At 35.9% G+C, this 13,044-nt stretch overlaps 1 protein-coding gene across 1 annotated transcript in view; it reads left to right on the plus strand.

Moving 5' to 3' along the window:
- Positions 1 to 13,044, plus strand: part of NUP133 (nucleoporin 133) — a 50,779-nt gene that overhangs the window by 28,881 nt on the left and 8,854 nt on the right. The window contains exons 16-23 of the mRNA XM_014860834.3: positions 1,950 to 2,072; positions 2,678 to 2,777; positions 3,361 to 3,612; positions 4,263 to 4,396; positions 6,425 to 6,583; positions 7,209 to 7,344; positions 11,118 to 11,236; positions 12,798 to 12,878. Of these exons, the coding sequence (XP_014716320.1) occupies positions 1,950 to 2,072; positions 2,678 to 2,777; positions 3,361 to 3,612; positions 4,263 to 4,396; positions 6,425 to 6,583; positions 7,209 to 7,344; positions 11,118 to 11,236; positions 12,798 to 12,878 (1,104 nt within the window). The remainder of the gene's footprint in view (positions 1 to 1,949; positions 2,073 to 2,677; positions 2,778 to 3,360; positions 3,613 to 4,262; positions 4,397 to 6,424; positions 6,584 to 7,208; positions 7,345 to 11,117; positions 11,237 to 12,797; positions 12,879 to 13,044) is intronic.

Consider the following 13,044-nt stretch of genomic DNA (forward strand, 5'->3'; position numbering starts at 1 on the left):
AGAGTCTGGTTCCTGTTTCTGCATTTGGATCAAAGTGCAAAGCATACTATTTAATTCAGTGTATGTACGTTTTTCAATTAACTGAAAAAAAATAGAAGAGTCTGGAAATTACTAGTTGGATACATAATTTGTGAATAGTCTCTTAAGAGTATGATAGAACAAAACTAAAAATGTGATTGGTTCCTCAAAAGAATGCTTCATATGAAAAGGGGTAATATTTAAAGAGTGTTTAATCACTATTTGTCTTAATTTCTTATGACTTTTACTGGTCTTAAGCTTCCTTTGGGTGTAGCTCTAAAGGTCCTCCCACATGGCATAATCATAATAAAAAGAGCTGGAAAGAAGAAATGCGTGAATATAATAAAAATATATACACGAATAATCTTTCTTTCTCTTTACCTGTCCATCCGCGTGGAGTGGCAAATTGCATTACCAACAGGTATTAGCATTTTAAGAGAAGAGCTGGTTAATGCAAATCAGTCTCTGATTGGTAGGCTATATAGGGGAGATGTGATCTGGCAGTCCTGACAGAAAGTAAAATAATACAGAACCATGGAGCCGGCCCGGTGGTGCAGCTGTTAAGTGCACACGTTACCCTTTGGTGGCCCAGGGTTCGCCGGTTCGGGTCCCAAGTGCAGACATGGCACCGCTTGGCAAGCCATGCTGTGGCAGGTGTCCCAAATATAAAGTAGAGGAAGATGGTCATGGATGTTGGCTCAGGGCCAGTCTTCCTCAGCAAAAAGAGGAGGATTGGCAGCAGATGTTAGCTCAGGGCTAATCTTCCTCAAAATAAAATAATACAGAACCTGCTTGAGGGTGCACTCTCTGCCTTGTTTCCAGTCTGGGCAGTAGCCCAGCACTTGCTAGGGCTCTGCAAAGCAGACTCACTTGCTTAAGGAGAAGACTATGTTGGTACAGCATATAAGCAATACTTAAAACCCCTGAATTTGTAACTCATGATAAGGGTGTTTAGTGAGTGTTTTAGCATTTTATTTGCTTTTATATTAATTTCTGCCTTTTATGTCATATTTGTTTTATCTTTTTCATGTTAACAGTATAAAAAATTCTTACATTTAGTCTTACAAACTAAATGTGCCAAAGGTTTCTTGCTAGGGCAGTTAGGCTGCCTTTGACTAACATCAGAAATACAAAAGGAATACAGGATGGTTTTGTTTGGGCCACGTTTTGCATGTGTATATGTCTTATTCCTTTAACTAGTTTGTAAGCTCCTTGAGGGCAGCTAATCTGATTTCTGTTTCTTCTTATTTCTGAGTGTCCAATGCTATGCAAACTTTAAATGCTAAGTAAATATCCACTTAATAAATAAAAGGGGAAAAGCTTAACCATGGGCTGAAACTGGAAACAAGTGTTTCAATGCTTAAGAATATTTTGTCACCATTACCTTTATGTGTTAGTGACAAAAAAAATAGGAAAGAACAGTTAGAAGTGACAGTTATTTTTTATATAGCTACTGCTATTCTATAAACATTTCTCTTGTGTCTAAAGAAGAGGAATTCCTCAAAGAGAGAGATTAGCAAGTTAGTTAGTTTGGGTCTTTATTTTAATCTATTAGTTCATTAGTTTAATTCATTAGTTTGGGGTCTTACATGGTAATGTGATGTCATTTGTAACCTAGTACTATTTAAAGGTCACATTGAGCACTAATAACTATAATAAACAAATATTTCAATTACTTGATACTTAAATAAAAATCTACCTGATAACAATCCAGGATTTTCTTACTTATAAGACTTGGTTATTTGGGCACTCTAACTTTTAAAAGTTAGGAGATTTTAACTTTTTTTGGTTTTTAAATTTATTTTCACCATTAGCTGTTTTCTTCTGACTAAGAGCTGAAAGTATGACTGAGAAAAGCCCACTGAGTAGATTCTAGGTAGTTGTGTCTTACCCATCACCATAATTTTTCTTACACATATGTACTCCGTCAGGTGTCCCAGGTGGATACCATCTGTGAATGTTTGCTGGAGCATGAGGAGCAAGTCTTAAAGGATGCATCATTGGAGTCAGTTGACTGGGCTGAGGTGGTGATCAATGTGAACAATATTCTCAAGGTACAAAAGTATGGTGAAGGTTTCAGCAAGTCAAAGCCCAGAGTGTGGATAGAAGAGAAAGTGGTTTCCATATTCTTGCTCTGTATCACTAATAATTTATAAGGGTTTAGCCATTTGTTAACTCCAAAAAGTTAGAGAAATAGCAGTCATTTCATCAATCAGTTAACAAACATTCTGAATGTTGATGTTGTACGTGTTAAAAGTCTCTGTAGTCCTGAGAGTTCTATTTGGGAGAATAAACCTTTCGTTTGGAGAAGGATATATTTATATCATTACAAATGTATTAGTGTTAGTGTAGCTGTCTAAATAAGTCTATGTTTTAATTACTCAGAAGCTCACTACTTATTATTGATGAAAATGTCCCATTTAATTTGACGTAGTAGGAGTCTTAGTAATGGTTTTCCTACTTTGGTTACTATGATTTTCCAAAATTGAAGTTAAATTATGGAGTACAACAAATTGCAAATGCAAAAAGAACCAAAAAGTAATCCTACAGACCGTGCTGAGTATTTTTTCATATTAATAGACTTTGAGATTTCAAATTATCTTTAGAAATACTGGGATGCATCACTTTCTGCATGTGATACACATTTCATTTCTTCCAGGACATGCTGCAAGCTGCTACTCATTATCGACTAAACAGAAACTCCTTGTATAGAAGAGAAGAACCACTAGAAAAAGAACCTGAGTATATTCCATGGACAGGTGAGATTGCAAGCACTGAACCCAAATATACTGATTCATTAGCAGTTATTCAAAATATTTTTCTAGTGATTCATCATTTTTGGAAGCTTCCAAATGTACTATTATTATTCCCCTAGTGCAGGTATGTGAGTGAAAGGAAAAATAACGTAAGTGCCTTCTCCAAAAGGAGCAGTTCTTATGAATATCACTTTATTCCCTGGGAATAATTTATAGATCTCTCTATAATTTATTTATTTAACCAGTACTTATGCACCTACTAGGTTTTAGTAGATGTAGTTATTCATAGAAGCAGGTCCTGGCCCTGGAGGTATTGACTATATTTTATGTTGATTTAATATAAGAAAGTAAGTAGAGTAGCATTAAAACAATTTAGAAGAAAAAAGGGTCATGTTTGCCTGGCTTTGCTGGGGAAGTCTCCATAGACAATATGGGGTTTGAGCAGGACAGAGAAGAGGTATCAACTGAACCCCAGTTTGATTTATCTTTCCAGCAGCAGTGAAGTGATACAATTTTTTGGCAATTGGTCTTTCCCCTAGCCGCTATAGAACCCTTACTTACCATGTTATTTTGTGTAATTTCACAGCAACAAGTGGTCCTGCTGGCATCCGAACAGCAATAGCACGCCAGCATGGGATTGTCCTGAAAATGGTTTATCCTCAGGCAGATAGCAAGCTCCGGAGCACTCTGACAGAGCAGCTGGTAGCACTGATTGATTGCTTCCTGGATGGTTATGTTTCTCAGCTTAAGTCTCTGGACAAATCTAGTGATCAAGAAAGATATAACAACCTGGAAATGGAATACCTACAGAAAAGATCAGATCTCTTATCTCCGCTTCGTAAGTGCATGATATTTAGTGAGGGCTATGGGTCTTTGAATTTGCAGAACTGATGAAAGAGTCAAATTGTTAATACAGCGTATTCAGTGTAATATTGTTAATCCAACAGTAGCCAAGAACTGAAAGCAAAGCAAATATATACAGCTTTCTGTGTTCATTTATTCAACTTTGTTTTTGTTACTTACCAGGGACAAATATAGACAATGCTGAAGATAATTTAAAAATGAATAAATTAACAACTTGTGGAGACCGCCCTCAAAGAGCTTATCACCCCAGACCTTTGCATGAATAATTGGACTGCAGAGCAGAGCATGATGAGGGCTCTTAGAGGTACAGAGAGAACAGTGTGGCTGTCCAGCAAAGGACACGTTGTTTTCACTGGTAGGGTTAGGAGAAGGAGCTTATTTTGCCAGAACATGAAGGAATGGAATAGCATCTTAGTAGGCAGTGATGAAGCAAGGGACTGAATTTGCATCTTTAATGAGTTTATGTGGATTATGAAACTAACAGCCAGTAACTGGAAAGGTTTCCATTCTATTAATTATTTTTAATATACAATATGAATAAAGTAAGATTTCAAGTAATATTTTTTATTACATGTTAAGTTTTCAATAACAGGATTTTTTTCCAATCTGTTCTCATTTCCACAGTCACATTGGGCCAGTACCTGTGGGCTGCTTCGTTAGCAGAAAAATACTGTGACTTTGATATCTTAGTACAAATGTGTGAGCAGACTGACAACCAAACCAGACTCCAGCGCTACATGACCCAATTTGCTGATCAGGTAATGGATCCTGGGGACATAGGCAATAGATCCTGTAGTAAGGCTTTGCTATTTCAAATCTTGCTTGGGGTTTTTGGAAGATGATACGATCTTTTTGTAGTTTACTTAGATGCTAATTTGTACCTTATATTTCTTTGTAAATTGGAAGACTATTCTTTATATATAAATGTTACCGAAAGATTCTATGACCTTTGAGAAATACGTTAAAACTTTTATTTCTATTCTTTTTTTCTTTTTGCTGAGGAAGATTAGCCCTGAGCTAACATCCATTGCCAGTCTTCCTCTTTTTTTTTTTCTTTTTTTGTGGGCTGCTGCCACAGCATGGCTACTGATGGATGAGTGGTATATGTCTGCACCCGGAATCCAAACCTGGGCTGCTGAAGCAGAGCATGCCAGACTTATCCACTAGGCCACCAGGGCTGGTCTTTATATTTCTATTCTTATATTTTCAGTTATAATTAAAAGTACTGAGATATATGAATATTGGTAGAGTTTTAAAAATTTGAATAGAAGATCTTGGGAGCATAGGATGCCACTTTTAGAGAGCTTAGATTTCTAAGATTTTTGTTTTCCTTGTTTGACATCATGCTTCCTATTTTTTAAGAAAGTTCCTGTTATGGCACTGTCTCGATGAATTTAAGTGGCTCCTCATAGCCAGTTTGTTCAGTCAGTTGATCTTTACGTAAAAACTGGTTTTTTTCTTACTTTAAAAGTGACATTGTATAAAATTCAGAAAACCCCTATAAACAAAAAAAGAAGATAAAAAATCACTCATAATTCCACCACCCAGAGAGAAACCTTTTTAACGTTTGGTTTATATTTTTTAGTCTTTTTACTCTATACTGTTATAGACAAACATGTTTTGTCAACTGCTTATTTCACTTACTACATCACACATATTTGTCCATATCATTAACTATTCCACAACATTATTAAGGTGTTGTGGTATTTCATGGACTGGATGTAACTTATTTGATCAGTCCCGATTTTTGGACATGGCTGATCTAGAATTTTGTAATAGTGCTAAAATAAATACTTTTGTCCCTGTCATGATTTTTATTCTTTTTATGGATTGTAGCTCTCCGTTGACATTTTCCATCCATTTTTACATTGTTTCTTTTGTTTTCTTTAATATGTTTATAGGTATTTTGAAGTCCTTTTGTGTTAACTCCAAAATCTGATCATTGTTAGGTCTTCTTCTGTTGCCTGCTTTTTCATATTTTTCTGTTTCTTATGTCTTGTAATTTTTTTTTTGCTGTATTTTGCACATTGTATATGAAAGAACCATAAAGATGGTTTATTACACTCATTTCATTTCTGGTTTCAGAAGTTTTGTGGGACTGATGTCTTCATTAAAGAATTCTCTCTTTAGTGGTAATATCTCTTGAGTATTGTGAGACTGCAGGACATTTTAGTCTTCAAACTTTCCAGCCTAGCCTCTTATCGCACCCCACCATTCAGCAAACATCTCATAGGGAAAACTGGCTAGGTGTTTGGGGCCTCTCTAGGTTTTGATTTATCATGCCAGCCTACATGGCCATCTGGCACAGAATTCTACCCCTGAGAATCTTTCATTCTGGAATGATAGAGTCTCAGCATTGTCCAATAGAACTTTCTTTGATAATGGAGATTTTGCTCATACGTGCTGTCCAAAATGGGAGTCTGTAGCCACATATGGCCATCAAGCGCTTGAAGTGTGGCTAGTGTGACTGAGGAACTGAACTTTTAAATTTTCATTAAGTTTTCACAGCTATATGTGGCCAGTGGCTACCATATTGGACAACACATGTCTAGATTCTGCACAATCTTGGGCAAGATCCCCTCTCTGAATGTCCTTATTTGTCACATCAGGTGATGGAATTAAGTGATTTTTAAGGAACCTACAATATAGGAAATTAAAGTTTAAAACAAGAGTTCTATTCTGGAGTTTAAGGACTCTGGAAGAAATTTAGTATTTTATTATCAGAAATGTATTTTTAAAAATTGTGTTACTAAATATTATTGGATTCTTGGCTTGGTTATTTGTAGAATTTTTCAGACTTTCTCTTCCGTTGGTATCTGGAGAAAGGAAAGCGAGGCAAATTATTATCTCAGCCCATTTCTCAGCACGGACAGTTGGCGAATTTTTTGCAAGCTCATGAACATCTCAGCTGGCTACATGAAATTAACAGCCAAGAATTAGAAAAGGTAAGAAGGATTCAGTTATATGGAGCAGATTTGGGCAATTTTTTATTTAGTTACTTTTAATTAGTTTTCGTTTTTAGCAATTAAAATATTACTTAATAGATTATTTTAAATGTGTATCTCTTATTCTCTCATGTAATATGAATAAAGTATTCTTTTTGATTTATGATGGTATTGCTGTTACTTAGAATATCTCAATAAAAACATGTAGCCCATTGTGGTTTGCCTACTATTACAGCAAAATCACAAAAATTTTATTAATGTGTAAATAACAGTTATTAGCCTTTTTTTGTAATAAGTGTTTTCTTATTAAAAGATGTTCAAATTATGAGTAAAAACAGTACTTTAAAGTTTGTCTTTGACAGGATGTTGAAGTGACTATAAAATTGTTATAGAGCAAATGTTTTATTCATGTTTCTTTTCCCAATAATTAGTGTGCATGGTTGATATTTTATTGTGTAATTATTCTCAATGTAGGGTACTGATCAGTTTTTAGGTTTGCTAATATTGACTTGATCTTTCGTTGATATAGCTTAGGGGGAAAACAAGTTGGGGTAGCACTTAATCTTTATTTCACTTTGAATTAGTACCCAGGATCTTATCAGTTTTCATATTTTATTTATTGTAGGCTCATGCAACACTTCTGGGTTTGGCAAATGTGGAAACTCGTTACTTTGCAAAGAAAAAAACCCTTCTTGGGTTGAGTAAACTGGCTGCATTAGCTTCAGACTTCTCAGAGGATATACTGCAAGAAAAAATTGAAGGTAAAGAAAAGAATTTGAAGGGGGCTAGCCCAGTGGCATAGTGGTTAAGTTCACATGCTCTGCTTCAGCAGCCCAGGTTTTACAGGTTTGGATCCCCGGTGCAGACCTACACACCACTCATCAAGCCGTGCTGTGGCAGCATCCCACATACAAAATAGCGGAAGATTGGCACAGGTGTTAGCTCAGGGACAGTTGTCCTCACCAAAAAAAAGAATTTGAACAAGAAGACAACAAATGAGTCATGCTATCAATGAACTCTTATAATGCATCCCTATTTTCATTTAAGGGGAACCATTAGAAACAGGACCCATCTCTCCTTTAAGAGGAATGCTTCCTATTCAGTATCCTTAGACAATTACTCAGTCATATAGTTGGGATTCTCTTTATAGAGAAAAGTAATTTATATTTTAAATAAGAATTCCTAAAGAATAAATTCAAATGATTTTAACAGAGTACTCAGATTACACCCTTAGTGACTCATATTCTAAGAAGAAGAACTGCAAAGAAATCTTGACCTTTACTCAGTGAGTTTGTTGTAGGTAGTGGTAATTCTGAAGCTGTTGGTTTCAGAATTCAAAACTGTTTGGTGTCATGAGTGTGAAACTGTTTTATGTATATTTGTAGACTGAGAAAATGATTGTATTGTTATTTGTTTGTTTGTTCTATTTTGAGGAAGATTGGCCCTGAGCTAACATCTATGCCCATCTTCCTCTATTTTATATGTGGGATGCCTACCACAGCATGGCTTGATAAGCAGTGCGTAGGTCTGTGCCCGGGACCCAAACCTGTGAACCCCGGGCTGCCAAAGTGGAGCACAGGAACTTAACCACTGCACCACTGGGCCAGCCCCTGAATATATTCTTATTTTTGAGAATCAAGGAGAAAGGAGATATACAGAAGGAAGATGAGGAAGAACCCTGTATTACTGCATTTGAATTGGAGATATCAGATGGAATCATGATTGTTTAAAAAATTTATTTCTTAGCTCTGTCCACTGAAAAGGCCTAAAAGCAATGACACCCTAGTAGCATGGGTATTCCTAGTCCCATATTTTGGTTTCTAACTACCATTTCTCAGTAAAAGGAAACAAAGTCGATGATTGAAGAAATGATCTTGGCAAGTCTTATTGGGCCGGAAAGCATGGTTAATGTAGAGATGTCAAACAACACAATAGCTTCCACTGGCCAAGTTTGGGGTTAATTTGAACACCAAAAAGAATGATGGTAAAGGATTTTATTTTACAGTTTAAAAAAGAAAAATCTTTTTTTGTATCACTGTGTAAATCCACAGTGATACCCAAAAGGGGAGGGGTCAGTGAAATGCTTCTTTACAAAAAAAGAATGCCAGTAATAAATGTAGAAAGAATGATTGACTTGGGAAATCACTGTTTTGCAACCAGGGTGAATAATTAGTCATCGAAGGATGCTAAAACCATTGAGTTTAGGGATTAAGGGAAGAGGATATTCTCATGTTATCAGAGTATCATTACACAAATCTAGCAGATACCATCACCAGCAGTGAGGCAAACTCACACTACGTACTTCCTGGTGTGATGTTATGTCAATATTATAATACCACCTGTGTTGCATTCTTGCCAAAAGTGTTCAACCTAAATCTAATCGCAAGGGAACAATTAGATATATTCTGCTTGAGGGCATTTTACAATACAGTTGCCCCAGACTTCAAAATTCAGCCACATGGAGAAAAAAAAAAGACAGCAGGCTGTTTTAGATTAAAGGAGCCTAAAAGCCCTGACAACCAAATGCAGTGTGAGATTCTTGATTGGCTTCTCACTCATCCCCCAAGTAACCAAAACAATGACAAAATTTGGGGGGACAACTGGGGAAATTTGAACATACTTAATATTAGACGATATTACTATATTGATGTTAACTTCTTTAGGCCTGATAATGTTATTGTGGTTGAATGTCTTTGTTCTTAGGAGATACATGCTGAAGTATTTAGAAGTGAAATGTCATGATGTCTGGAACTTTCATATGCTTTAGAGAGGGAGGCAGGTAGATAGATAGACAGATGAAGCAAAGTTGGCAAAATGTTAGCAGCAGCTGGCTTTAGGTATACAGTGCCCATTGTATTCTTTAAAATTTTCTGTAGGTTTGGAATTTTTCAAAATAAAAATCGGGGAAAATCTCAACTATGTGGTTGAGGTGAAGTATATGCAAATATGGGTATTTGGTTGCAAGGCTGAGCTACAGAGTCCAACCTCTGAGGTCTGGAATCAAAATATACTGCTGTCATTTTTCTCCTCTGAGGAGTGGGTGCAGTAGAATCTGGATAGAAATGGACAGCTTTGGTTTCCGATATTTTCTCCACCTCACCAGCTTTGAGATTCGGGCAGCTGAGTGAACCTCCTGAGCCTGTTTCCTCAGCTATAAAGTGGATAGTTGTAAGGATCAGAGGCTCTGTGTGTTCCTTGAAAAAAATGTCTTACACATATTAAGTGTTCAATAAATCATAAGATTAGCATTTAACTTTTCTTATTAAATTTATTTTTCACTGTTTGGGAGAATCTTCCTTCAACCTTTTATTTTTAAGCACTAGTAGTGCTTATCCTTCTAGAGAAGAGTGTATATATTCTGCAAGGCTGGCTGACAGTCTGAAAGGGGGAACCATGTTTTAGCCTGGCCACCAAAGATAGATCATGTTAATCAAAATATTTTAGTGCAGGGCTTTATTATTTCTTGTTTTTCAACCCAATTATCATTGGAACTCTGGTCATCATTTTGCATTTGATCACTTCTTAACTTCTGCTTTCTTAACACAATGAGAATATTATCAGGTCTCAATAATTTTCTACAGACTGTTATCAGAGTGTATCTAATTGTAGGGAGTAGGTTTTTAAAAAGTAACTTCCTGGTTTTATAAATAATTCCTTGTGGGAATTTGTAAATTATAGAAAAAACACAACAAAAAAATAAGTTGTCTATAATCCCACTGCCCCAGAGATAACTGCTGTTACTGTTTTGTGTATCCTCCCAGTCTGTTTTCCTAGGTATAGAAATCGCGCAAAAATGTTTTGTTTAATTTATACAAAATTGGGATCATGTGGAATAATGCCAGTCTTTGAATGAGCCTATTTGTGCTTTGGTCACTCCATTTGTTTGTAACTGCTGTGGTTATGAGGCTATATAGCAGTTCTCAACTATTTTTCCCTGTAACCCAACACATTGTCATGGGCAAAGCCAGGTAGTGGGCTGCAACCTGGCTAGTTTATAGCAAGTAAAAGCCCCTGCCCCTCATCCTATAAAGACAGCCGTTGCTAGTTAATAGGTTTGGCACATAATCGTCCACGTTTTGTTTTTCCTGGAATATTCTCATAGTGGCTTTTAAATAGATCATTTCTCTTAGTGAATAAAATTATACTAGAAACTCTCATGGGAGGAGGCACTTTGCACTCACTTACCATAAAATGGGACTGAGAGACCTCATATTTGGGGGACTTATGCCTCGTGAAATGACCGTCTGCTGTACAACTTGTTCAAGCAGTAGAGTGTATTTTCTTAGCTCTTCTCCCCGCCTCCTCACTATTTCTGCTTTCTGTGATAATCCATATGACTTTGTTCAAAACATGAATATGTTTTAACATAATCAGGAATCAAGAATAAGCAAAATTAATAGCATTCTAAGATCACTGAAAAGTGATGAGATACCCTTTAGAGATATTCCTTTTTTCTTTTTAAATTCAGATTTGTTTTATGACAGAGCAAAAGTGAAAGTTTACTCCCCCTTCCCCCTCTCATTTTGAATTCTAGAAATGGCTGAGCAAGAGCGCTTTCTGCTGCACCAGGAGACCCTCCCTGAGCAGCTGCTAGCTGAAAAACAGCTAAGTCTCAGTGCAATGCCGGTATTGACTGCACCGCAACTCATTGGGGTATGTGCTTTGCAAATCCTTGCACCATTTCTTTGTCTCAAAACATCCTTGGTGTTCCTTGGGCCATGTAGTATAGTTCCTAAGAGGAGTCATCTTTCCATTCCTATTTGCCTGATAACTTTCCCCTAGAACAAGTTATTGGAAGCTGCTTGAGAGCAGGATGCCAATTAGCAGAAAGTGGTGGAGCAGCCTCTGCCTCACCGTATAGCTCCACCTATTCCTAAAGATGCTTATCCAGGTGACCAGAAGAAATTACTTATATTTTTCTTTTCCAGTATAGAACAGAGATGTACCATGAGATTCATTTCAGGCTCTTCCATAGGAAAAATGGTTCTTAAGGGACTGGTTTATGTAGCCTGTGTATGCGGTCCTCTCCCTTTTCCTCTGCAACATAACCCATTCCTAAGGGCATCGCTAGATTATGGGCTAGATAAGATAGTTTTGGTGTTATGTACACTAATAGCCTTAAATTTACTTCTTTTCTTTTAGGAAAGTATTTCAAATGCAAGAGTGATGTCATAGGATCACGTTGAATTTGCCGTAGTTATATTAAAAAGAAAGCAAATCGTTTTGAGAACTTAAGTATTTTAGCCATTATTAGTAACAGATTTCCTATAATTGAGCTCACAACACCTTCTTCTAATAATAGCATATTTACTTTAAAAATCTAAAATGCTGTTGCTTGTAGGGCTCACCATTATTTTATGTATCACTGAGAAGGAAAAAGTAGCGCCAATTTTACTCTGATACACCATCAATTTTAAAACCGCATTCCAATTTCAGAGATGTTAACATTGTGAAGAAAAAAGGATGTTCAGAAACACTGAACTAAAGTATTGTTTTTTTTAAGTGTTATAGGACAATGAAAACAAGTAGATAACTTTCTTCTGAAATGGTTTGAGTATTGTCTTTTGCTGTTAAAGGATCATTTGCAATACTTAAAAATGAAATTTGTAATATTTTAATAGTTGAAAAAAGAACATAGGAGAAATTCAAACTGATGTTTTTAATAAGGCAAGTATTTTTTTAATTGTAAAATTACAGGATTTGAAGAATACAGAAATGAGTATATAGTCAGCTATGATCTGACCAACCAGGGATAACTGTTGGTAACATGTTGGTGTATGCTTTCTTGTCTTTTAAGTAAACCATAGACCAACTGCATAACTTTATCATAGGTCTCATTTTTTTAAACTATTTGAAAGGGCAGCATTTCAAAAGCATTATAGCCAGCTTCAAAAGTACAAGGGCAGCAATTTATTTCAAAGAGTATGCTCAAAAGAATACTGACATGTATATGCCATCTTGAACCTAGGAATATAAATTTACTGATACTTTAAAAGTATATATACCAAGTTATGCAAATTAATTACTGATTAAACATATCCACGTTTTAAAAGACAGTTTATTGTGAGGTAACTGGATTGTAATTTCCAAATGTGACACTGTCTTTTTACTATAAAAATACCTACAGCTTACTTGAGAGACATAACTTCTTTTCTCCAGTCTTGTTTATATGATTACTTAAAATAATCCTCAACCTTATTTTAACTTACCATAGCTATATATCTGTGAAGAAAACAGAAGAGCTAATGAATATGATTTCAAGAAAGCTTTGGACCTGCTGGAATATATTGATGAAGTAAGTCAAATCACTTGAGATGATCATAGGCGAGTGTCACAATTTATATATGGTTTTCTGTAGAACTGAAGACATATACAAAGAGGAAAAACTACCTCTTTTAGCCAATCATGAAAATGTGTTAATTAAAAAAAGACTGTCTGATTTAGCCACCCCTGACTCTTGG

This window comes from Equus asinus, chromosome 2, assembly GCF_041296235.1.
Source record: "Equus asinus isolate D_3611 breed Donkey chromosome 2, EquAss-T2T_v2, whole genome shotgun sequence".
Classification (NCBI taxonomy): domain Eukaryota; kingdom Metazoa; phylum Chordata; class Mammalia; order Perissodactyla; family Equidae; genus Equus; species Equus asinus.